General features: G+C 42.1%; 2 protein-coding genes across 4 annotated transcripts in view; one reads left to right on the top strand and one right to left on the bottom strand.

Annotated features, from left to right (window-relative positions):
• The first annotated feature begins 621 nt into the window (after positions 1-621).
• On the top strand, positions 622-25,815 carry kctd15b (potassium channel tetramerization domain containing 15b). 3 transcript variants are annotated; one of them, XM_026293204.1, is made up of 5 exons: positions 622-1,348; positions 3,933-4,108; positions 10,350-10,494; positions 15,016-15,321; positions 23,063-25,815. In XM_026293204.1, the coding sequence occupies exons 1-5, from the start codon at positions 1,340-1,342 to the stop codon at positions 23,219-23,221; spliced, it is 795 nt and encodes a 264-aa protein (XP_026148989.1). In that variant the 5' UTR covers positions 622-1,339; the 3' UTR covers positions 23,222-25,815. The 3 variants fall into 3 exon arrangements, with proteins under 3 accessions (XP_026148989.1, XP_026148988.1, XP_026148987.1); XM_026293203.1 differs by lacking the exon at positions 622-1,348 and adding an exon at positions 1,505-1,706; XM_026293202.1 differs by lacking the exon at positions 622-1,348 and having other exon boundaries at positions 3,906-4,108.
• The window catches only part of LOC113122138 (transcription initiation factor TFIID subunit 4), an 85,634-nt gene continuing 78,153 nt past the window's right edge, over positions 18,335-25,815 (bottom strand). Inside the window, exon 16 of the mRNA XM_026293200.1 lies at positions 18,335-18,387. Coding sequence (XP_026148985.1) covers positions 18,383-18,387 — 5 coding nt within the window. The 3' untranslated portion in view covers positions 18,335-18,382. The remainder of the gene's footprint in view (positions 18,388-25,815) is intronic.

The following is a 25,815-nucleotide window of genomic DNA, read 5'->3' as shown; positions in this document are numbered from 1 at the left end:
TCACTTCCTGTGGACCAATAATAAGTTCTTACACTGGTTGGCGCCAAATATCAAGAAACGAATCTTCCACCTCTGTTTGGATGCTGGTACAGAGTAATTACTGGGCTCAATGTTGCATCAATTATTCACAGTTATTTACCCGCAAATAAACAAACATGCAAATAAATAAATAATGAGAGTCTGTGGTGTGATCACCTGCTTGACTGTACTGCGAAAGTGGCGCGACACTTTAGCGCTTCATCACTTACATTGTGTCTTGCTATGTTGAAAAATCACTAATCGGCGAGAATCTTATTTTCCAAAGGTCTGGAGGCTGCCTGCTTTCATTGGAGAGTGAGGAGGGGAGGGGGGGGGGGGGGTGTTCTGGGCAGATATCTCCATCCAAGCCCTGCGCTATAATTGAAATGGCGCATTTGGCTGCAGGCAGGTTGTGAGGGCGCTTTCTGCAGCAGCAGCAGCATGCATACATGTCCATAGACGTCATTTGATTTTAATGGCCTGCAGGAAATTTGGCGTTAGAACTCCAGACATTAAGGCAAGAGAGAGAGAGTGTGAGAGAGAGAGAGAGAAAGAGAGAGAAAGAGAGAGAGAGAGGAGAGAGAGAGCGGGCACACGGGGGAAAATCACCGCATGAAAGATATTGGTTCAAGGATATCTCTTCGTTTTCAACATATTTTTTCTACTGAGACTTTATCAACAAGTTACTGAACCTTTATTATATGTTGCCTGAGTGAAGGACTATGGCAACCCGCCTGGCTTTAAACTTTAAATTTAGGCTGGACGCGGAGATGGAAATGTATGCCTACTAGCTGGAACTGCCCGGGGAACTATTACATCAGACGCTATGACAATGATTAAAATCTGCTTTTTGCTGCTCTAATCTATTGAGCGACTGACAGTTGCCTGTTAGGTTTCCTATCCCCTCTAAATCACAACTTCACACCGTTTAGAGGAACGGTCTACTTTTGCCGGGGAAAAAAATAAGATAAGTTATTATATCTATGCAGTCATCATTTCGGGAATAGTGGGTATCACGTTTTCTTCTTTGAGAAAATTGCCTGGGCGAGAGAGTGGAGTTGAGCTAATTGTAGCCTAATCCCTGGCCCAGAGGCGCTTGGGCAGCCCGGAGCAAGAATTTTCTTTTTTAGCTCCGCTCTGTTATTTAGAGACGGATTATTGGCTTTCTTCTTCTCATAACAAACCACAGGGGCAGTTTCGTTTAGGCAAAAAAAAAAAAGCAGACAAGAAGCTGAAATACGGAGCGGGATTCCGAATAAGAGCGCACATTTTTACGCGTATCCAAATAGGAACAGAGAAGGGGAAGGAGATCATCTCATCTATGTTCAAGGTAAGGACGCTTCCTGTGCGCTTTGGTACAAAGAAGCTTGGTGAAGACAGGTCGAGCCAGCCTTGCATTAGTGCCTTTAAAGCCACAGAGACGCTTTGCAAGCAGACCATCCCGACCACAGCCTAGTGTTCTGTAAAAAAAAAAAAAGCAGCTTTGTGTGGGATATAGAGCACAAACACTTGGCTTTTTTGCGTGCGGCATTAAAGGTTCGTGCTGGAGCTGGATGGTGGTGTAGTTGTGCTACAAAGTCGGGGGCATTTGAAGAAAATATTTGAAAATTTTTGGGGGTTACGCGAACAGCAGCTGGGACTGGCCGCCGGCACGGATTACGTCTGGACTCCCTACAATGTTTGAAACGGTATGGTTAAACCTTCATATTACAGAATGCTATGGGTTTTTTTTACGCACAGTGCAGGTTTAGTCTGTACAGTTTTCGAAGAGTACAGCCGAATTGGTGTTAAAGAGTAACCCGACTACCGCTCGACCCGAAGTGGTTTCCCGTCATTTTTCACAGACTGGACAGTTAACACGTGTTTTTTTTTTTTTTTTTTTTTTTTTAATCAAACGGGTTATGAATTAGAATCTTTTAATTGTACAGCAGAAATAAGACGCCATGTTGTTATTTCGGTACAATTAAAGGCAGAGCACAGACTGGTGGTGTAGGTGTGCAGCGGGGTGTTGTATTAAGAGACTATGGTTTCCTATTTAAGCATTTCTGTGGTTTTTATATTGGTGAGCAATGAGGGTGGATGTCAGTGTGTGAAATCATCGTCTGAACCGGGTTGTTGCAGGGAATCAGCGACACTGAAGGTCTGTGGAGGAAGTTGATGCTCGCACAGCTACTGTGATTTTGTACAGGAAATTCTCATACATGCTGTGTGTGTGTGTGTGTGTGTGTGTGTGTGCGCGCGCGCGCGTGTGTTCAAGACGGACAGAATGTTGAAGTGACTAAAATCGCCATTGACTGGGAGGATGACATTTATGGGTCTATTTATGTATACCTATACCGCGATTTGATTGGTTGGTTAGAGAGAGGAGAGAGATGGAGAGAGAGAGACTCACACACAGACATAGCGGCGGTGGGACAGTATGTCTGCCAAACTTCTTAAGTCTTTCCAAGTTTTTCCTCCCTTTTTCCTGGGATTTGAAAAGTAATCCAGTCCTCCTGTAATCGCATTAAACGAACATGATACTGCTGTGAGAAGGGAACCACCCTGGGAAAAAGGCCCGGTCTGACTTTGTGCCCAACAGCACTTTAGTCAAACCCGTAGGGTTGATCTGGTCTTTCACAGCGGCCTTCAGATCATCAGTCATAGCAGTGCAACAACAAACTGATCAAGTTTTACTCAAGTAAGAAAATGTATTAACCTATAGCAATCAGTTGTACTGTGAAGCTAAAAGTAGTATTTAAAGTTTTGTTGTTTATTCTGCCAAGACAATTCTATTTTCCACTCAAAGCCTGTTGGAAAAAATGGCTGCGCTATGAAAATAGTGGATAATTTGTGCCATTTTAATCAGTGATCATTAGAAAAGCAATAAATTCAGAACTATTTTAGTTTCAAAACAACATTAATTTTATTTTTAAAAAAACAAAATCCTTATATAATCTAAACCACTCTGGTACTCTTATAGAACTTGCACATATTTTTTTTTTAAAACGTAATAGTCACATTAAAATGTGAAGTTACGTGGTTTACCTGCAGCTGTTAGCAAACAAATTACGCACGAGTAATTTGGAGACAAGCGCCTCCTGTGCTTGTCCAGGACCAGCGCCGAATCACAGCGAATGAAAGTGAAAACTATTTTCTGAAACTCAGTTCCGTCCTGACCTCTGAGTTCTCCAGGGTCACCAAACGCAACGTTTTGTGCTGGTCTGAATTCAAAGGTATCATTTTGTACAAGTATTAGCCTAATCTATATAAAAAAGACATTTCTTACTTAGCAACATGGGTGATGTTATTCAGTGGTTCGGCCTGTTAATGTAGACAGTAATACCTTTCTGCTTTAAACTGAATACTGGTGCGTTTTTACGCATGTTTAGGTATAAAGTCATATCAAATGGAGAACAGTGACAACAGTTTGTGTGTGTGTGTGTGTGTGTGTGTGTGTGTGTGTGTGTGTGTGTGTGTGTTAAGAGAAAAAGTTGTCTCCCCACCCCGCCGTGTTTTCCTTCCTCTCAGATTGGTGTTTGGTGTGTCTCGGCGCATCACGTCTAACACATAAGGCGACCTTTAATTAGAATATTGCAGCAGCAGTTTGTTTTATTCCCCTGGAGGCTGACACCTAGCATTTCTCCACCCCCCCTCCCCTCTACTTCTATCAGTCTATCTCTCTCTATCTCTCTCACACCGTTTCTGTATCCTCCTATCCTCGCCTCCAGGGCTGCACGAAAAGATGCAAACATACTTAATTAGAGCGGTGGCAATAATTTCCAGGCTAAATATGCGACCAGACAGACATGGAAGTGATCTGATTCAAAACGGATATTATCAGCTTCCCTGTGTAGGATCACTGTGTTGATTCTTTTTCTTTTTTTAAATTCTATACCTATAGTCACATGGCTTTTCTGTACACTTGCTTTCAGGAGGGAAGAAGCATGTCACGGCTGTCTCTGACCCGGTCCCCGGTCTCTCCTCTGGCTGCTCAGGGGATTCCTCTGCCGGCTCAGCTGACCAAGGCAAACGCCCCGGTGCACATCGATGTCGGGGGACACATGTACACCAGCAGCCTGGCGACCCTCACCAAATACCCAGACTCAAGGTAAGACCTGTCACGCTTTGGCCTCATTGCTGGAGAGTCAGTCAATAATTTCATACCTGTTATCTGATGCGTGGGAGGGAAGGAGAGCCACTAAAAAGTGGAGGGAATTTCAATCTTGTTTTTGTTTTCAATGTGTTACTATGAAAAATCTTTCTTTCTTAGATATTCACATAGATTTGAATCAGTTTATATATTTAAGAGCTTCATTTTGCATGTGAGTGATGAAATGAATTATTATATTATTTTACTGGTGGTTTTCTTATTGCATTTATTCAGTTAACAACTTTTATAGTGAAAATCGCCCACAAAAGCTACTAGTGTAATATCTTTTCAAACGATGTGAGAACATTTCTCTTCCCTTCAGTATTTCTACCCTGTTTTAGATTTAAAATGATGAGCCCAATTGTTTTTTTGTCTGTTTGTTTTTCCTCTGATTGTTTTAATTATCTTATATATGCCCTCAAGGCTTTTATTACTACTGCTTTTACATAGTAGCCTTCTTTGAAAATTCAGTTGCTGCCAAGCTGACAGCTGCGCTGCTTTTTTAGGTGTTGACATCCTGCATGTAATACACCCATTCCCAGCCCTTTTTCCAGTCAGTAGATCAGGGTGCTGTTATGAGTCCTTGGAGGAAAAACAGTGACGTTAATGTCCGGCTCCTTGTCATCAAAGCTCTTGTGGAGCAGCCTGAGTGATTAAAATCTAGCTTGTTGGTGTGTTACATATTGATTTTCTTGGCTATTTTAGAACCAGCATTTACCACCAGCTTTTGTAGTCAGGGGTATTTCATTATCTAAGACGTGCATGTCCTAGAATAAAAGTAGATTTTTATACTGTATATAATGTTTTGTGACCCAACATAATCATTATTCTAATTCTACAAATAGCCTAGAACATGACTTATATTAGTCAATCTTACTGTTAAAAAGTGACTATATAGTCACAGAATTTTTTGTGTGGACAAATGTATATATGACTCCCTCATACCTAAAGAAACAGGGCTTTTATTTTTTGAGTACTTCCATGTTTAGTCATGATGATTCAGATTGTGTAAGAGCTGTTCGTAATCCACCCTCTCACTTTCTTCACGTTTTTAGCTCCATCCACAAACAAAGTGGCCTGGAGGTAGCCCTGAAAGCAAACATACATGTATAAAAACGACGAGAAAATATTCCCGTTCTCAGCTTATTTCCACTGTGCAAATGTTTCTTCTGTAAAACAGTGAGAAGGTTTGGGCCCCCCCCCCCCCAACCACCACTTTTTTCTCCTGCGATACAGGGTGTTATTCATTACATTATACAGTGTTCGCCTCAACTTCAGTTGACGGAGTCCCGCGTGGGCCAAAGTAAACATATACCAGGTTGTTAGAAAACCTGCCAAATTGGCTACAGGAAACAATCCGCATAATCCCTTGGTAATAAAGTCTTGATATTCATGGAGTCCGCTGACAGGAAATCCCTGACAACTCTGCTTTTATTCCTGACAGTAACATGTCACAAGAAAAATAAAATTCATCACAGACAAGGGTCATTTTAGTTATTAAGATACTTTTCAGCATTTTAGTGTTATTTAGGGTTAATCCAGTGGACACAAACCAAGAGTTCGTTTTTTTTCCAGAATGTTTCTATCAGATGTGGAGCTCGCTTTAAACTGTTTGAACACATCTCAGATTGTTATTAAATTACAGTGTACTTTTCATTCAGCATTTCTGTGTTGCTATTGTGTCTCTGAGTTTTTAATGACCTGATGCCACTTTACACTTTACAAAGAGGTTATTCATAGGGGAACACACACAGGGCACCATGCAAATGGAGCACAGAGTCATGTCAGAGCACCCGAACAGTGTTTTCACAGTGAGAGTAAAGACCGGATACCAGTGTGAGTGTTAGCTGGAGTGCTTTTTCCTCTCTCTCTTTTTCACACATGCTCTGTTGTTCCCTCTCACTCTCTCTCTCTTTCTGTTTCTTTCTCACTCTGGATCTCACACACACACACACACACACTGACACAAACACACAGTTTTTCTCTCTCTCTCCCAGCCTCCTCAGTGTACAGATGGCCTCGGGGCTCAACTTTTTACTGGAGCCAGTAGAAGGAGGGGCTCTTTTGTGTGAATTAGGATAATGGCTGACAGCAGAAAGCAAAACAATTACACTGGCATAGCCATATACTGTACGCTGTGATCAGCCATGTCCAGTCAAACACGATGGGCAAGGCTGAAAACGCAGCGACTATAAGAGCAGGGTTAAAGAGTTTGAAGTTGATGATTACTTTTAATAGATTGGCTCCTAAATAATGCAGCATGCCAAGAGAAAGTTAGTCTAGTAACTAATGTGTGGTTATTCATCTTCTTCTGTGTGGGCCATATTAAGGGACAGGGGTCATGAAACATTGATGCACACTCTGTGTAGCTCTCAAAGAGGACAGTCTCAGCAGTCACTTGAACAGAAGCTGAGGAAATTAGGGGAAATGTTTCAGAGACAAGGAAACTATTTTGAAAGGACCACTGGGCATTTTTCTCTTTGCCGGCGAGTCCTCTGTGTTCAGAGACAATAGATCTGTTCTGGCTTTATTTTCTTGTAGCGGTCCTCTGTGTCTAATAGTTTACTTTTCTATAAGTATATTATTAAATTGGCAAACAATATTGCATCTTTCATTGTATATAGGCTTTTAGAAAATACTGAATTTCCTTTTATTTTTATATCATGTCATTGTTGAGCGTCTTAGTTATTCTAAGCCTCATTTAGTGACGTTAAAAACGGTTTTAAAGAGGCACCAATTCATGTTCACCAATCCGTGAGCAAGAAGTATGAGCTATATATGGAGAAGTCTGGTGAAAGCATGCAGTAAAATTATGGCGTACATGCAGTTGAGTTTTTATAAAAAAGTCACACCATCAACCAAAGTATGCAACTACTGGGGGTCAGAGCCTTACACAATCAAATTTTCTTACTATACATACAGTATGGGAGAAGATTTTTGTTGCTGACTTAGTACTAAAGTGAAGACTTGGTTAAGAGGTTGGAGAACAGGACTAAATAAACTGCTTTTGAAAAAAGTCCTTTTGACTTTGCCTGTTCAGAAGATACTGTGGACAACTTTTGGTGTCAGGTTGGACATGCTCACTATAATCCCTAGGTGTGTTTGACTCACTGCTGTGTGTCCTGCATTCGCTAATGCTACATTAGTGTTACTGTTTCCAGACAGTATCTGCTCTAGTAGAATCAGTGATACCTCCTCCCACCTCCTGCAGACATCACTCTGGCATCTCTCAGCTGCTGGTCAGCTGTAGCTCCAGCAGCGAGGATGCTGCCAGATATTGCCCACCTACTGCCCCGCTGCCTGCCCTCACTTGGTACTGCTGGGGTGGGAGATCTGAGTTGTTCCTGTCCTTCATAACCTCTCACACCCACAACCCTTTTGCCTTTTCTTTTTAGTTCTGGCATCTCTTTTTTTCCCGTCTCTCTTGCTTCCTCTTGTATTCTGTTTGTTTCTTTCTCTGCCTCTTTCTTTTTGCCTCTTTATTTCTGTTTTCTGTTTTCCTATACTGGTTTCTCCATTTCTCACACATTTCCCTTTCCATCTCTTTTCCTTCTCCCCATCAGTCTCTTTATCCTTTCGCCTGTTTGTGTATCTTCGCTCCTAATTTGTCTATGCATCCCCCAAGACCCTTTTCCTTCACCCTACCTGTTAAAAACAACCCCCCACCCCCCAACCCCCATATTGAGGGATTTAACAGAAAGGAAAAAAAATGAGGAGACCAACAGAGAGAGAGAGAGTGAAGGGAGTAGGAGAGAGGGAAAGAAAAAGAAAAACAGGCAGCATTTTAATTGCTTTTTAAAAAAAGTGGAGATGAAAAACAGAGTTAGCCTGGAGGGGTATGGTGAAATTCTAGCTGGAAGAATTGCAAGACCATATGAGAAAGGAACACCTCGGGCAAAACAGGGAGATGAGTATTGGTTTTTTATAAAGCATTTTGCATCGATTTCCAGAGAGAAAGCGAGTAAGGGAGAAGGATGGAGACGAAGAGAGGGAAAGAGAAAGAAAGAAAGAAAGAAAGTGAAGGAGTGAAAGGATGGCAGGTGGGGAGAGAAGGAGGCAGAACCATCTTTGCTCTGCTTCTTCACACAGTCAAGTCAAAGAAAAAGAAACAGGGTGAATTTGATGTGATAGCTTCAGTGTGTGGAGTCGACACATCAGGGTCAGGAGATACCTGATACATCCATTAAATACAAGCTCACACGCTTTCACAGAGTAGACTGTTCTAATTGTAAATTCAGTAAAATGAGTGCGAGAGTGAAGCAAGCCCTGCTGTTTGTTCACTGACATTCCCACTGCGGCTCCCTTCCAATGCCTTGTAATAGAGTTTGACAATGCCAGTACTGAAGCACTGCTGGGTGTACATTGTATCGGTTGCCACGTTTGCAGATAGGTTTTATAGTTCTCTTTGTCATACAACTTTGTCAGCCAATCTAGAAGCTGTTACTGTGATTAAGGAGCTGGTTATATCAAAATGATGATAATAACAGCAACACGGCGACCTGCCAAGTAATGTCACTGTGATATAATGTGCAGTGAAACAACAGATTTCTCGTGTAAATCATTTGTACATTTCATTTACACTGCAGGGTCATTGCAGGGTTCTCTTCTGAGGGAATAGTGAGTTTCTGCTTCAAAATGAGTCACAAGATAAAAGCAAAATTTTGCACTTACCTAAACTATGTTGGGCTGTGGGAGTAAAAAAGTTTGTGAAAGTGAAAACACCTCTACAGATTTCATGTTGAACATTTCAGCTACGCTAAAAAATGTATTTTAAATTATCGAAGAGCGATATTTAGCATTTGGAAAAGAACAAACAGAGAGAGTGGATGCACTTAGATGATATTATTAGACCAGCGAGAGAGGGATCTGCTGGTAACTGGCAAAAAAAAAAAAAAAAAAATACCATAAAGACGAAAGGAAATGAATATCTGTCCAAGGGTATCTCGAGGCATGGCGCCAACATGGTGTGATGAAAGTTTAAAGATAACAGCAATTTCCACTCTTTACCTTGATGAGCCCCTGTAGCAAACTTCAACTAAACCCTTAATCTTGCTGTACACTAGTGGAAGGGGTTAAACATTGGATGCTAGACAGCAACAAGTGTCTCAGCATTATGCCAGTATGTTTTCAATATTTGGTAAAAGCTGAAAGACATATATCTAATTATTGTTTAAATTCAATTTTGTGCTCCCTATATAGAAGATGCCATTAATGTAATTTAGGGCAGTTTTGGTTATTTTCTCTGCTTGTTATTTTGTCTTTGTCTTTGCTTTGTCCTCAATTATGAAGCGAATAACTTTACATGTTTAAGTGTTTAAGGCAGGTATTATCACTTTAATTGAGCCAAAAGAGCAGAGACAGAGGAACCAAAGTGAAAATGAAACATACTCTTTGACAGGTTACGTGGTCATGGTTTGCCAACAAGGCTGGTTTCATTTTCAGTGAAGTGGTTCAATTTCATCACAATGTCTATCTGAGATTAGGATTATAGATTGCTACAGATTACATTAAAATGCTTAAACCTAAATGTAGTTTTAAAAAGACAATCCAAGAGTCATTGGATTGTTACCTTAAAGAAAACTGCCATTAAATTGACAGACTGATGTCATGAGATTGTGACACATATAAATAAAATATAGAGCACGTGATAGATATTGTCACGAATTGTAATGTCGTCTCTATGCCACACCATCTGTATTAAATACAGATGGTGTGGCATAGAGTTGGGGTGCAGCTGTCCAAATCCTTTTTACATTCGTAACAACGTCAAACTGTAAAGGCGAAATATCCTTTTCCAGATGTCCTTCTCACATTAGTATGTGTCCCTCCACCATTTCCTACTTCTGTTTCATTTCCACCCCTCTGACAGATGGAATAATAGAGCTGTAATGCTACATTCATGCCATTAATTTCTGTAAGTACAAGCAGCAAGCGTGTGTGTTGTTGTAATCTCTCTGCAGAAGGGACACTTCAAACAAGTCTGGAATGAAGGAACTGTGCCTTAAGCCCCTTGTTTCAACCTGGGATGCTAATGCATTTCAAGCTTAGTGCTAATAAAATTGAAAAATAAATGGAGGGTAATTGTTTCATGCATTTGAAGGAAGCTGGTTCATTCCATTATGTGTGTGTGTGTGTGTGTGTGTGTGTGTGCGACTGCCTGCATGTGTGCATGTTTGTGTGTGTGTATTTCAATTTTCAGAATCAGTCGTCTGTTCAATGGCACTGAGCCCATCGTGTTGGACAGCTTGAAGCAGCACTACTTCATAGATCGGGACGGCGAGATATTCCGCTACATTCTCAGTTTCCTCAGGACCAGCAAATTGCTCCTTCCAGATGACTTCAAGGTATATTCTTGCAGCACAACATACTGTATTGTGTGTGCTTGTCTGCACCATCAGCTCGCACAGTTTGCACAACATAACCAAAAAAAACTCTGAGTACGTAAAGCCATCTGCCCAGACATGTAGTTGTTGTGTTTGAGATGGCTGATTTCTGGAAAGATAATACACTGAGTGTGAATGTGTTTGTATTTATTAATGTTTATCTGCCCTCTCACGGTTTGCATGTTGTCATAATAGACTTCATGCCACAACACAGTCACCAGTTATGTTTTCAGAATGCCTCATGTTGACTCATCTCCTCTCATTCAAAAACATTCATTACTTGTAGCATAAGTATAAGCAACATTTAGGAAACATTGGTTGGAGAAATATGAAACAGTCTCAGTTGGAGTTCATAGTGGTGTAGAGCTAAAACGCTAACTGGCTAACTGGAGCATGTCCTGGGGATGTGTGTGCCAAAGCCCTGAGCTGTTGTTTTTCACTAAGAGTTGATTCTATAGAGGTGAGCCCAGGAGAAATAGCCTCTGCTCTCCTGCACTCTGATGACAAACTCCACCACAGACAGGTAGACTCACAGTGACTTACTGGCCAGGAAAGCTGTGGCACATTGGACTGTAATGTTATACAGGAGTATAATTGATGCTAACGGCTGTTGAAATTGATGTGTAAAGTTGATGTTGAGAACATATTAGGAAAAAGTAACTTTTTATGAATTCAGCAGGAACAACGTAATAATTTATTTGAAGCTATATTTCCAGCCACCTGCTAAATGTAAATCCAGTATATCCAAAACATCTGGCTCTTCAGCTGCTGAACTCTGTGTTCACTAGCTAGTCACTAACTTTGTCTGCCTGCCGTCTGGTTCTGGACAGGTAGCATTTAATCAGTGTATCAGCACTTTTTCACTGAAAAAAGGCAATGAGGTTAAGAAGATTGGTGAGTAAAGTAAAATAATACAGTAAAGCTGTAGAGCCCTGCAGAGCTGAGGGGTAGAGCTTGGTGGTAATTCATCGTATGCTCATCAGTATAAGTGCCCCCTTTCACATTACACATAGTGATTTGATCTCACGTTAATGTAAAAATATTGATTAGTGCAGCTTTAAACCAAACTCACAGCATTACTAACCACTCAACCTACAAATACTAAAAAAAAAACTATATATGGGTTTGTCCTAATTATTACACTGTGTATTCTGCCTTACAGCTACATCCTGTTTAAGGTTTTTATTCAGAGATTGTTTCCGAGGTGTATTCTACTCTTCCCTTTGACTTCACTTTAACTTGCATGACCTTTCTACCAGGCTGGCACTTGTTCATCATTCTCTACAATGGAACAAGGCGAGGCCAAGCCTCTCAGAGCCAGGGGCAAACTCTCCAGGCCTCGCGGATAGTCTAAATAAGAGCCAAACCTCAGTGAACAGAACATGACATGAAAGCGCTGCATATTTTGGCAAATGATGGCCTGACTCAGAACTGATTAGTTTTTTTTTTCCCTCTTATTCCTGCATTTCCCTCTCTTTCTGTGAAGTCTCGACAGTCTAATCAGGCACCACGGCTAAAGAGAATGCATTGGACTTCATTGTTTCTACTCATTATGAACCCCTCGTATAAGCCTGTGTTGATCTGCATACCTTTCAATTTGCGTGAAGCCAGGGAAAAAAAAATGCAAATAGTGCGAGGCGGAATTGAGCATGTCCTTATCTGAACACAATCAGGCTTGCTGTCGCCTGAGGGCTGGGTCTGTTCTGCTGCTGGCAGCCACGGCACTGTGTGTTTTGCTAAATCAATGCGAAAGTCTGAGCTGAAAAGGAAAGAAATTTTTCAGCCTACATCAGTGGAACAAAATATTCACTATTAATATCCTCCTTTATCTCATTATTCAAACTACAATTAATCACAAGAGTGTAAGCAATGCTCAGTCACATCAGGGGTATGGTTAGAAACCGTTAACAGTTAGTGGTTTCTGCATCGATTTATTCAGGCTATTGTGTTGCACTTTAAATCAATAATGCTTTCTTTGGGTATGCAATGTTAAACATAAGAAAAAGGTAATGTTTTTATTTTTGTCAGAGTCGTGCATTAGTCGAGTGTTGGCTGCATTTTTTTTTTCTTTGACGAGTTTAATCAACAACCTGTGAAGCTCTTCTTATATGGATTAAGTCATCTGTATCCCAAAACAGTCTTAATCAGTCCTCTAACAGTGACAGTTTCTATCATTTCTTCTTCTTCTTCTTCTTCTTCTTCTTCTTCTCTCTGCCTCACTCTCTGTCTCTCCCTTCCCCTGTCCTTCCCTGAGATGTTGCCTTGCCGGTGGGCGATCAGGTCAGATCATTATTTTGAAGCTCAAACGGGCTGTCTGGACACAGGATTGGGGGATGAATTGTCTCGTAGAGCTGGCAGCAGTAGTAGCAGCTCCAGCAGCCAGGACGGAGCTGTTGGCCCCGTCTCATCCTCACCTCAGCGCTTAGGATTACTCTGTTGTTTTCTGTGCTGCTCAGGATGACTAAAGTGCCTCGCAGACAGACCCCTGTTAAAAACATATCCATCCATGGCTTCAGACCTGTGAAGGATGAGGAGCTACACTTTGATACAGAGAGCTGCCTGAAGGGGAGCGTCTCAGTATGAGTTTTGTCAGCTGCAGCAAGAAGGCCAGGAGAGAAAAAGACACAGAAGAGAAAGAGAGAGAAAAAGGGAAAAAAGAACCCACTCCTCTTGCACCCCCCCCCCCCCCTCTTCACATTCTGAAATCTTAAATATTAGACCGTCAGCTTAAGATGTGTTGCGTCAACACGCCGTCCAGATGGAGTTGTATTTGGGTGTCGTTCATGCCTCAGATGAAGGCACAGTTTAGATGAAGGGGTAAACCAGTGCGGGAGGCTTTTCAAGGCTAAAGAGTCTGACAGAATCAGCAGGGTTAATGAATATGCTGTTTGCTGCCGTGCTCTGTTTCTATACCCAGCAGTAGTCCAGAGACGGGAAGGGGAAAACTCTTTTTAGATCACAGCTCCCTGGCGGCCCCAGCACCCAACACCCACAGCCTCCAATGATGCAGACTATATGAAACATATGTTGTTTCCACAGTACAAACACACACTTTTCAAGGGCATTTAGACTTTGCAGTGAAACCTTTGAGCAACCTCATTCCATATCTATTAAACATGTACCCAAATGCACAGTCTGTTGTTTGCTGTGGTTTCACAGTGTCCATACACTAAAGCTATAGCCAGGAGCGAAGGGACATTAACATCATGTACAAATAAACTTTGAATGGCAGTGCTGGCAGAGGGAATTAAGCTGTCATTCTTTGTCACTGTGAAACACTAATCAGAACACAGATTTATTAATTAGAAATTGTTTAGCAGAAAGATTTGCTGCATTTAGGTGTAACCTAATTAAATCTTGTTCTAATAGGAGCTTAACACTGAACCACAAGTCTCATTAACATAAAACTGTCTCCATGTGGGGAATACATTAAAATCCTCCTTGGCTGATGATTGTCCTCATGTTCACTTGCACATATCTTTTCCACACCTCCCGTCAGCCTCCGATAGCGAACCTCCGCCTCCCAGTATTTTCTATGGTTGTGGTGAATGATGGTGCCATCTGGTCTTGTGGGAAATTACAGGCAAGAGCGCAGGGGCAAATGGCCCCCAGCATGCCCTGCCCAGGAGGGAGAGGCAGGCAATCTGCTGCAGACTGTCTGCACACAGGAATGTACCATCCCACTTCACTGGAGCCCTACTCACGGCCTTTCTGGAGTCAACTCACTAAAACATGCTAAGGGCTAGCACAGCTCTGCCAAGAGCTACTGTGGAGGAGAGCTGAGCATGGCTATGCTTTGGTTATTGTGAATGTTATCCTGCTGATTGGAGACCATTGCTGATCTTGGTTTAGTGTTCTTTCAAGAAGATGGAAATTCTATGGAAACAAGTGGGTTTGTGGCCATTATTTTTGAGTTTACAAGGACAAACCGAGGTCACTTTTACATGTACATTTTGGATAAATGTCTGATTCCTATCCAGATCAAATTACCAAGAGTGCAGCAGTGTAAAATTAAATGCTGACATTGCAAGAAATCACAGTGACGAGTCTATTGTTGTTATGGTGAACTCTGCACTCCTTAGTAAAGGTTCCTTCTACCAGATGACACGGGGCACTGCAGGTTTCTGACACATACATATATAAATGCGTTTCCCTCCCATAAGCAGTGCCCTCAATCGAGACATATTAATTTTGTAGGACACTAACTCATCACAGTTAGCTCATGCATGCCTCTGCTGCACAGTTGATATTTTGCTATTGTAGAAGGGGGAAAGTACAGATACAGCCAGTACAGTATTCCGGGAGTAATTTGAGGTTAAGTGTCTTGCTCAAGGACACTTTGTCATTTGTTGCTGTAGGGAAGCCTTCAGGATGCCCTGTAAAAAAGCCTTTCCACTGTCATCTTAATGTGTTTTGTCCTTGTGACCTTGTTGAAAAGATATTATATTCAGAAACTCATCTCATCTTCCTCTGCCTGTGTAGGATTTCCACCTGCTGTACGAGGAGGCACGCTATTACCAACTAACGCCCATGATCAAGGAGCTGGAGCGCTGGAAGCAGGAGCGCGAGCAACGACGGATGGCGCAGCCCTGTGACTGCTTGGTGGTTCGTGTCACACCAGACCTGGGTGAGAGGATCGCCCTGAGTGGGGAGAAGGTCCTCATTGAGGAGATCTTCCCCGAGACTGGAGATGTTATGTGTAACTCAGTAAATGCCGGCTGGAACCAGGACCCAACGCATGTCATCCGCTTCCCCCTCAATGGCTACTGCAGGCTGAACTCCGTCCAGGTAACACACTGGAAACAATTTCCTGTTTATACTGTGCTGAAGGGCTGATAACACTTTGTTTGGTTTGTTACATTTAAGGGATTTGGAGACTACAATCATATTATCTGATCATCATGAAAAAAAAATTTATTTCATTTTAGGTGACAGAGAGACATCATATGTTATTTGCATAAGGGGTTCAGCACTTCCTGGGGCAAGTATACAGTAACTTTAAGTAAGACAACGGATTGATAAGGTTTTTAAAAAGTTGTCAAAATGCATTATGCAGTTTGGACAATTGAGTGAAGTGAAAATAATGATTTTAAATATATATTTCTCCTTATGATTTTGCATCGCAGTGTAGTATTTTTTTTTTTTTTAATGGGATCAGACCCATTTCTGAGAGATGCAGATTCGACTTCAGTATGAGTCAGTCAGATTGATCTGTGGCCTTGTATACACTCTGCATGTTGCCACAGTGGAGACTTTTTTAACCTTTATTTATCTAACAAAAGGATTCTGCTGAGCAAGCAAAGCATTTTTCACCACCACCCTCACCTTTGATACACACCTGGCTGGCACTTGCACTGTATAACCAGGGCTCTGTGCGGCTCCACTGGTGATACTGATTTGACGCCGCCTCGCACAGCAGCTGTCAAGAGAGTGGAAACTCTCACTTACTCAAGTAATACTCAAGTAATTTGACTGAGATTAAGAAAGCAGTTTTAAACACAGTATGTAGCAAAGAAGATAAAAACAACTTAGAAAACTAGTTTAAATACTTTTGTACCCACAGATGTGTGTGTGGGAGGTAGAAAAGGGGGGAGACATTACAGCCTCACACCACAGGCTCGATGTAACAAACTTGAGTGCCCACAGCCATGAACAGTCCAACACATAGAGGAGCCTCCCCCCCCCCCCAGCACCCAGAGAGAGCCTCTCCCAGGCAGGCTAGTGCGCTCTGACACCTCCACCTCCCCACTGCCAGCGTGAGAGACCACCTCCAGGGAGGAGAGCCGAGCGAGCGGGACAAAGCACGTGTGGACTGCGGCCATGTTTTCCTGCGAAAAAATGAAGAAGAGGAATGGGAAGGGGGGGAAATGATATGCATAATTTACGCTTTACTCCTTTTTAAGACACAGCTCCTTTTTTAAAAAGACTCCAATATAACACCGCTCAAGGCGATTGAAATACACGTATTGCATTTTTTAATACCATACTTACAATTTCTCAAACAGCCTAAACCGGTTTATACTTCTTTTATAGATTTTTAAATGACTTGCAATATAATTAATTGGCCGCATCAACTAACACAACATTTTCCCACTCTGTTTACCAGTGAGACTGGTTATGGATGTGAGCGCATCTGACTACCATAGTCTGAAAGGAGTTTTTGTTTTCGTCTTGGTTTTTTTATTAAGCTGCTGCTCTGAAGGCAAGGTGAGATGAAATCTTCCTTTCAGACAAACTGCTGATACCAACAGGGCCTGGAAGCTCAAGGGTTCCTGCAAGCAATGCCCCCAGTTTGTCTAAGAGTATGGCTTCTCTGGTTCAGATGGTGTTAGCTGTGGCATCAGGCTCTTTTTTTTTGTCTCCTGTTTGCCCCTTTAAGAAACACAAAATTCTGTTAAGAAAATCAGACACACAAACACACACCCACATATGCACGCACAGTAGAGGGGCCGGCTCATTGAGTCGATGTAGATGAGGACACAAGGAGCAGATGGAGGTGTTTTTTCGGTGTAAGGAAAGATTTTTTTTTTTTGAGCTCACTCATTTTGTCCTTTCTCATTGTTGCGTGAAGGTATGAGAAAGTTAGAATAATAATTCTTGTCTTACTTACCAGACAATGAGCCTCTTATCTGATTTCAGTCCTGGACCCCTACCCAGGGGAACAGGACCACACCCTGCCCACAGAGAAAGACCAGGGATAGAAGGGGGGGGGATAAGACGCAGCGCTCTGTGAAGTATTTATGACTGGACTTAGGCTTGACAGGAAAAAGATGAATATATGACTACATTTACTTTTGTGCCTTTTTTTTTGTTTATTTTATGTCACTGGCATAGAGATTTTCTTTTTAGTCTCAAATAATTTTATTGAAGCTAAGGTGCAATTGTTGTCTTGCCCAAGGCTGGAAACAGCTAGACCTTGTGATACTTTGGTCACAATGAGATAGCATGACATTTCTCAATACTTTACTGTACACTAAGCACAGCAACCTATTTTTTGCAGTTTATTATTCTGTTTTTATTCACTTAAAGTAACAACCCTAAGGTCAGTAAAATTTTTTATGCTTCAGAGTAGAACATATGAAATACTTGGTGACTGGTGAGAGTTCTCTTTTTTAGGTTTTATTGAAGAGTATCAATTTTGTCATGCTATTATATCATCTTCTATTCACAGTTAGAAATAAAACAATATTAACTTTTTTGCATCAGTCAACAGAAAGGATCTTTTGGAAGGAAAATGTTTTAATATGATATTGTACACTGTAAATTTAGCCCCTTCTTTAGTCCTTCTTCATGTGCTTTCAGCTGTGAGAGAGTGAGAATAAACAACTCCACCTTGGCGAGTGATTCTCCATGAAGTCATGAGTGGAATTTAGGGAATAATGCAAACCACCTGTGCTGTGATGTAGCTCCAGCAGAGAGAAACAGAGAGCAGCGAAGGCACTTAACGGAGGGAAAACATTTAGCCAAAGAGGCACAGAGGTGTACACACACATGCATCCCAGAGCTGGAGTCAGGCCTGCTGCTCCATACATCACGATGATGAAGCACTCGGATCAGGCCAGAGCCAATCCGTCCTTCATCAATGTGACAGCGGAGGCAGTCATAGAGAAGGGCCCCCTGTCCCCTTGCTGCCCAGGCAGGGAACGCAACACGTCGCAACACTCTCTTACATGTCACACTGCCACTCCATCAATCCTGCTCTGGATGGGAGGAGAAAGCACAGCTCATCAGAGCAGACAAGGCCACACAAACACCTCACCGGTACTCCTCAGTGGCCTGAGTGGCAGAACAAGGTATTAGACCGCTGTAGTTCAGGGTCCCTCCTCTGTGTCGCTCTGAGGGTAGTGGATTAACCTGCAGTATGGAGAGGATAAAGACTTCACTGACAGCTTTAGAGCAGTTGCTGCTAGATTTTTTAAAAAATATTTAAAATTTTCATTGATGCAGCCTAGATGGGATTTGCAAGTAATTTGGTTTGTTACCCTAGCAACAGCAAATGGGACTTAAGAGACACGAAAATAAAGAACAAATTAAAAATGAACAAGACCATAATAAATCAAATGATTTCTTTGCACACAAAAAATGCAGTATAATGAAAAAGTATCTTCATATGTCATTTAGTTACAGTAAATCAATACACAGTTAAATGTGCCAAAAGTTGGAATGGGTTTGGAAGTCCAGTGTTTATGTTAAATGATGTGTTAACCTATGACTGGGCCCAACAGAGGGATTTATGGCATCATAAATCGGCACCAGGCGACAACATTATCCAGCCCTAACCCACAGTACCGTAAAAGTGACCTAACGCTCTTACAATGTAGAATACATACATTGAAAGTCTAAAAGCCAAATAACATCTTTTATTAGTGTTATATATTTTTAGTAAAGTCATGCGGTCAGTTGATTTTGAGAACTCAATACACTCCAGGGAGTTTTATTCTATAAGACTACATCATATCTTACAGAGTATGCTTCGTTTTGTATAGAAAATATAAATATGCAAACTTGTAGCTGTCAAAGAAATCTATTGTAGCATTTCCCTCTGAAATGTAGTCAAGTATTAAGTTAAAGGAAATGGAAAAACGTATGTAAAGTACAAGTTCCATAAAAGTCTACGTAAGTACAGTGCTTAAGTGTATGTAGTTATGTTTACACCACTGGTAAGTTATGCACTTCAGTACAATAAACCACTGACCACAAAATCAAAATATTACTTGAGTCAGTTAGAGTCAGTGCCTCGAGTCTGCTCAGTGGAGTCTGGACTACTAGCGGTCCCTTTGAGGTCAGACCTAAACCTACACAACTCTGTTGCCTGTCTAGCTCAGTGAGTAGAGTTAGAAGTTGCACCTGAACTAAAATATCATGTGGATTCATACATCTTGGAAACACTTTAAATAAAAGTGTTCATTTGTGATCATGAGCTCAGTTTTTGGCTGTTCTACAAACACAGTTACTTGATAATGTGTCCCCAATACTATGAGAATATATTGCACTATCAAAGTGTTCCTGTGGCTTGTGATTCCTAAAAAAGCTGGCAGATGGCTTAGAGAATGGGAGTTGGAGCTTCTTGTCTGTTTTATGCCAGATGCTTGCGATAAGCAGAGGATACGAAGCAGAGACTGCAGTTAGTGCTCCTTGTCACATATGAAAGACTGTGCAACAAAAGCGACCCCCCCTGAGTGCAGAGCCCATCACAGTCTGTGTGTGTCATACATGTCAATCAACTCTGAGCCCTGTGCCATGAGGAGCAAGTGTCTTCCAACAGCTCCTGAGAGGTGCTGCAAGTGTGTGTGTGTGTGTGTGTGTGTGTGTGTGTGCACTCCGGTGGCCATCAATATTACATTGTGCTCCGGTTTCTAGCCCCGAGACTCTTCTACTTTGATTCCTGCCTCGCCATCTTTGCTGTGTTGTGAATATACCAGGCTGGGAGGTTAGAGGAGCAAGGCTGATATATCGTCTCCTCATCCCCAGGGCGACCCCAGATTGACTGGTGGCTCAGTGAGATGGTTCTATGTTGAATGGTATGTGTGTGTTTGTAGGGCAGATCCCTGTGCATTCAAGTCAACCCTGCAACAATGAGAATGGCTTATTGTGTTTCAAATGTATAGAAATCACCGGGGATGAAAAGGGTAGGAAGCCTTTATTCACCGCTCTGCGTCGATCACACAGGAAGGAAAAGGAAAGAAGAAGCCAAAGTTCCAGGCAGGACTAGCAAAGTTTGGTGCTATGAAATGACAAAGTGTTGTCATGTCCTCTGTACTTCTGTATTCTGATTTTCTGTTTTTGAAAACATTAATGCACATAGCATACATTAAGTATGTTGCCGCAACACCAGACTCCATGTTTAAAGCGGTGTACATGACAAGAAAAAACAAAGACAGCTAACGAGTAATAATTCCATTTCACGGAAATCAACATGCTTGGAATTAGACATCAACCAATCAGATTGCTCACATGCAACCTGCTGTTAGAATATTTTGTTATGGTTTCGCTCAACTGAGGCAGGAAAGTAAGCAGAGAAATCTGCATAAGTACAACATAAGCTGGGATCTGAAAGCCTGCGGTTACAAGTATGTAGTGCTGAGCTGAGCCACCAGGACATGTTTTAGCTTTTAAGAGGTTGCATTACTTTCCATTGTCAGCTGGGATTGATTACAGGACATTGTCTTGTGGACACTGAAACCTTTTGCTTGGATACATCTTAATTATTCAGTGTATTGTTTATTCCCCCGTGGCACTAATTCACTGTGTCAAACTGAATGTGAAGTTTTTTTTTTTGTTTGTTTTTTTTTTTGTATGGCTTCTTTAGTCATGATAGTATCCCTAAGTCAGTTACAACTATCTATAATAATATCCTTTAGTCTTCTGTGTTGCCATGCATTAATGATAAAAGTGTTGTCAGACTATCTCTATTGATCAGGCCATTCTCCTCTGTGACCAAATTCATTGCTGAACATGACAGAGTCCCACATGCTTTAAGAGATGATGGGAAGAAATGCAATGTGATGCAATGATCAAAGAAGGCTATGTAATATCATTTCCATAATCGTTAGGCTCCTCCATCGTCTGTCATGGATTTGGGAGTGTTTGATGCTTGGGCAGGTCTCTTAATTAGCCATCCTCACCATCAGCTGTCTGCCGCCCCTTCTGTCTCACAAATTACAGAGTTTGTCGCTGCCGTATGGCCAGAGGACATAAAAGGAGGGGGGTAACTTTTCCAAGTGGTCCTTTCTGCTTACAAGCAGCATGTCAACCCACATGATAGTTTTAATCAGGATGTATGTATGTGTGTGTGTGTGTGTGTGTGTGTGTGTGTCGGGGGGGGGGGTCAGGTCTGCCGTTCAGGTCTGCTCAACAAGTCTGTGCGTGAATGTGTGTTATAATTCATTTGTAAGATTGTATACTTATGCTCATATTGTGACTGTCTGGCTTTTTGTTTATATCTGTGATTTATCTACTCTTCTGCATTGTGCTAATCCCCAGTCGGGAGAGGCTGCATCCCTTCAACCTGGAGGCCTAAATGCCCCACTTTACCCTGATGGTGCCCTCGCTCCTCTAATTAGAGAGGTCATTCTTTGCCATGAGTGTATGTGTCAGCATGCGTGTGTGTGTGTGTGTATGGGCATCTGAAGAAACCGATCTATTTTGTTTGAAATTCTCTGGCTCTGTATCTGGCAGGAGGGGTTAGCCCTTGGCAAGACCTTTCATTTCCATGTGCTGCACACTCCATTAAAAGGACGAGGGAATAAGTAAATACACAGCACTCCTTGCACTGGGATTTAGATATATACCCGCTCTAAAAAAAAAAAAAACAGCATCCCACAAGGATTCCAGCAGATGAGGAAAGAAAAGTGATGTTGGAATTCACGTGTTTGTGTCTGAGCATATCTACATTTGGACTAGTGTGTGTATCAATGCCCAGACTTGAGGGCAAACATCCATCCCCATGTCCTGTTCTTTCCCTAGAGCTCCAGCACTCTGTCCTCACACAGATCACCCAGAACTCTCTATCGTCATTCCTTGCACGTTGCTCTCTCCTTCACTCACAGACCTCACTTCTCCTCTCACCCCAGCCTCATTACTCAAATTAGGAGCTCCAGTAATCACCACACTGAGCTCCACTCAGCCCCTTAACACACCTCACTCACACTCTGCTTTCCTCATCCCTTTGAGCTCATGCCCTGAGTTCAGTACCCAATCCAGCACAAGCGGCATGAATATTGCAGAAGTGGTGTGATGTTGGAGTGCCCTCTGGTTTTCTTCCATCACTATATATGATTGTGTGTGTGTGTGTGTGTGTGTGTGTGTGAGGGTGTGTGTGTGTGTGTGTGTGTGTGTGTGTGTGTGTGTGTGTATGCGTGCGTGCGTGCGTGTGCGAGGTGGAGTGGGGGTTAATGACACATGGTGCATGTTGAGACTGATGAAGATCTGAGTTTGCTAACAGGCGAATGGAAGGATGGATATCAAAAAGTTACACCTATCCAAAACTCCGAACTTACTTTATGTGTTTATGTTATTGAAAATGCACAGCAAATCTGAAAATGTGGCTAAACGTAGGTCATCAATATTTTTATGAGAGAGATCATGTTTCACAGTGGTCTGATTTTTTCATATATTTCAAGGAGATAAGTATTTGTCACCTTGAAAAATGGGCTTACATTTAAGGGAAAAATGTGACATTTTGGGAAATATGCTTATTTGCTTCCTTCCTACAGGTTAGATAAGAAGATTGATACCACTTTTATGGTTGTATGATAAACATGACAGCCAGCAGCTGGCTTACTTAGCGCCCTACAATGACTCCGAACAGTAATAAACGGTTAGATTGGCTATGGCCAGAGGTAACAAAATGCTTTATATCTCATTGATTTAATCTGCCCAATAACTGAAAAAAAAACTACAACAGTAACAGAATATTTCCCAAAATGTAAGGTGACCTGTCTCTGTCAGTAATAACTGGTTAAGTTAAGGCCTTTTGACATTGCCCTTCTGTTATTAGTATCCTTCTTTTCCTCTGTCCTCTCTGCAGGTTCTGGAGCGTCTTTTCCAGAAAGGTTTCAGTGTGGCGGCATCATGTGGAGGCGGAGTGGACTCATCCCAGTTCAGCGAGTACGTGTTGTGTCGCGAGGACCGGCGGAGTCTCTCCATCAACACACCCATCAGAATAAAACAGGAACCTCTGGACTAGAGCATTCTGGGAGAGGGACTGCCAAACTTCATTCCCTCCCTTCAGCCACCCTAATACTCCTTGCATCTTCTTACACCACCCTCTCCTACCTACCCCTGCTCCTTCCCTGCCCTAACAGGACCACAACCACCCCCAGCATACCTAAGTATTAGCAGAGGCTTGTTAAACTTGCCAGCGCTACAGAACTTTAAGGGGAATGTAGTACCAAACAAAGGTTTGAAAAAAATCATCAGCAGAAAAGGTTTTTGATTACGTTAAATGACGCCCAAAGAATCTGGGAATGTGATGAAAACAACAGCAACAACTTCAAATGGACATAACAGCAGTTACTTGAACCGTTTTAACATCACGACTGGTTTATTTTTTCCACAACTAAAAAAAAAAAAAAAGCCTGTTCTGACACAACTGCCCCGTCCACGAACCCGAGTCTGCAATATACCCACATACACAGAAACACACACACACACACACACACATACACACACACACACCACCACTCCAATACTCCTCTGTCAGCAGTGTGTCATCCAGCTCTCTGTCTGTATGAGGTCAATGTTTTGTCTCTCTGGCGACAAATCTGACCTGCTGTGGGACAAGAAAGCTTCGGCAGACATCACACTTTTACGGATGACAGGAAAAACACAAGAAGAAAACACAATCCAATCTCACCCCCTCAAAAATCCCTTAGAATGCCTCAATTTTGGTACAGATCCATAGGCCCTGTGTCCCTACCTTACCCTGTCCTACTGTACCCCACAGGTCTGGCTGCAGATGCCAGGGCCTCACCGAGAACCGCGTTGTTTGCCAAACTGATTGTTTATTACAGTTTTTCATTGTTGTTTCTAAAGTATGTTTTCCTTACTCCTTTTGCTGTTCTTATCATGACATGATGTAAACAATTATTATTAATAGGATTATTTTTTTTTCTTTCTCCAATATGAAGGATGTATGAACATTGTATTCATTATGGTTTTAGAGCTTGTGAGGGAGCTTTTCTTGGCAGTAGCCGCAGAAGCTCAGATGTCTGCAGGCTACGTGGCTAAAGCGATCTGGCTGGCATTGCATTCAGAGCCAGAAAAGTCCCATTGTTCAAACAGAAGAGAACCTGGATGTTTCGACATTGTTCATAGTCAAATGTGCAGCACACATTAAAAAAGTGCTCTGGAATTTCTGCTTATTAGCAGTAAAACATATCTTAGATCTCTGATCGGATTCTCTCATACGAGCACAAATATTTGTTTGTGTTTAGCAGAAACATAAGAAAGTTCGTGAATTCAGATTGAAGTTGCACAAGCTCCAAGTCTATTGTAGTTCTGTTGAGTTAGAATGTTAACAGTTTGAGGACCAATGTGGAAAGCTGACATTTACCAGGATGTGTCATGGTCAGCTAGAAACGTACTCTAAACGCTTAATGTTTCTTTGCACTTAAACATTTCCTTCAGACCTGTCCTGCCCTGTTCCCTGAAAACACTTATTTGAACGCAGTGACCAGTGCCAAGTCAGGCTGTTTATGTTCTCAGACTAGGACATTAAACCATTTAAAAACAGGCAAACCTTACAGGCAAAAACAGACAATGCATTATTCAGAAGTGTATGGAGGGTACCAATGTTTCCTCTTCAAGGCTTCCAGCTTTGACAGTTTTGTTGAGAATAGCTCACAGTACCTTCAGACCAAGTCCGGGAGACAAAGTCTCTGTTTGTTACAATATTGTCACTTCTAAGCCAAGATTATTTCAGTGCTTCTTCACATGTATGTATGGCAGAACCCAAAGTGAACTGTACTCCCAGCATCTGCGTGTTATTCACAAAGAGGCGAGTGGGCGGCATTTACTCTATCCTGCTCTCATTCTTTTGGTCTTATTCTCAACATTTCTGGATCAAAGACAGAAACAAGAAAGGCCAAGTTTTCATGCTTTATATGTGCGTAACTCACAGATGCTGTTTCTTCCATTCCAAAAGACGGAGAAAAAAGAAGCTCATTCTGATCTTTGTGGGCGCTGGCAGTTGTTTGAGTTAAACTGGGGTTGTTTTTATAAAATAGTTGTTCATTAAAAATGGGCAGTAGTTCTTCTGACCATGTTGTCCTAATAGCTGCCATCTCCGAATGGCTGCTGATTAAACAGGGCCAATGAATGGATAAAGATGAGCTCAGTGTAAGTGTAGCTCCCAGTCCTGCTCAGTCTTCCCTGGGGGTCTCTCTCACAATCAAGCCCATCTTTGTTCTGACCTGCCAGTGGCCTGCGCCTTTGCATCCAGTTGCCTCAAAGGGAATGGTCAACCAGGCCTTTCATGTGCCGAGGCACAGCACTCCTCGCCCCCCTCTGCCTCCCCAAAGGCTTCCAGTTGAGTGGTGCCAGTAGAAACTTGGGCTGCACCCCCTGCTGCTGTGTCATCCCTGTGCCCTGGTTTTCAAAACGCCCTCCTACGCTGTGGCTCACTGGACCACACCGCAACAAACCAAACAAACTGATGAGTCAAATCTGAGCTTACTCAGAACATACTGTACAGCCTGGCAACTTGACTCTGCTGCTGATCCCTAGCTCTTTGATCCAGTTGATATGAGGTGTGGAAACTCATCTGGGTTAGTTTGTGAG

This window comes from Mastacembelus armatus, chromosome 3 (assembly GCF_900324485.2).
Source record: "Mastacembelus armatus chromosome 3, fMasArm1.2, whole genome shotgun sequence".
NCBI classification, from domain to species: domain Eukaryota; kingdom Metazoa; phylum Chordata; class Actinopteri; order Synbranchiformes; family Mastacembelidae; genus Mastacembelus; species Mastacembelus armatus.
Note: the sequence above shows the minus strand (reverse complement) of the source record. Positions and strands in the feature narration are given on the sequence as shown.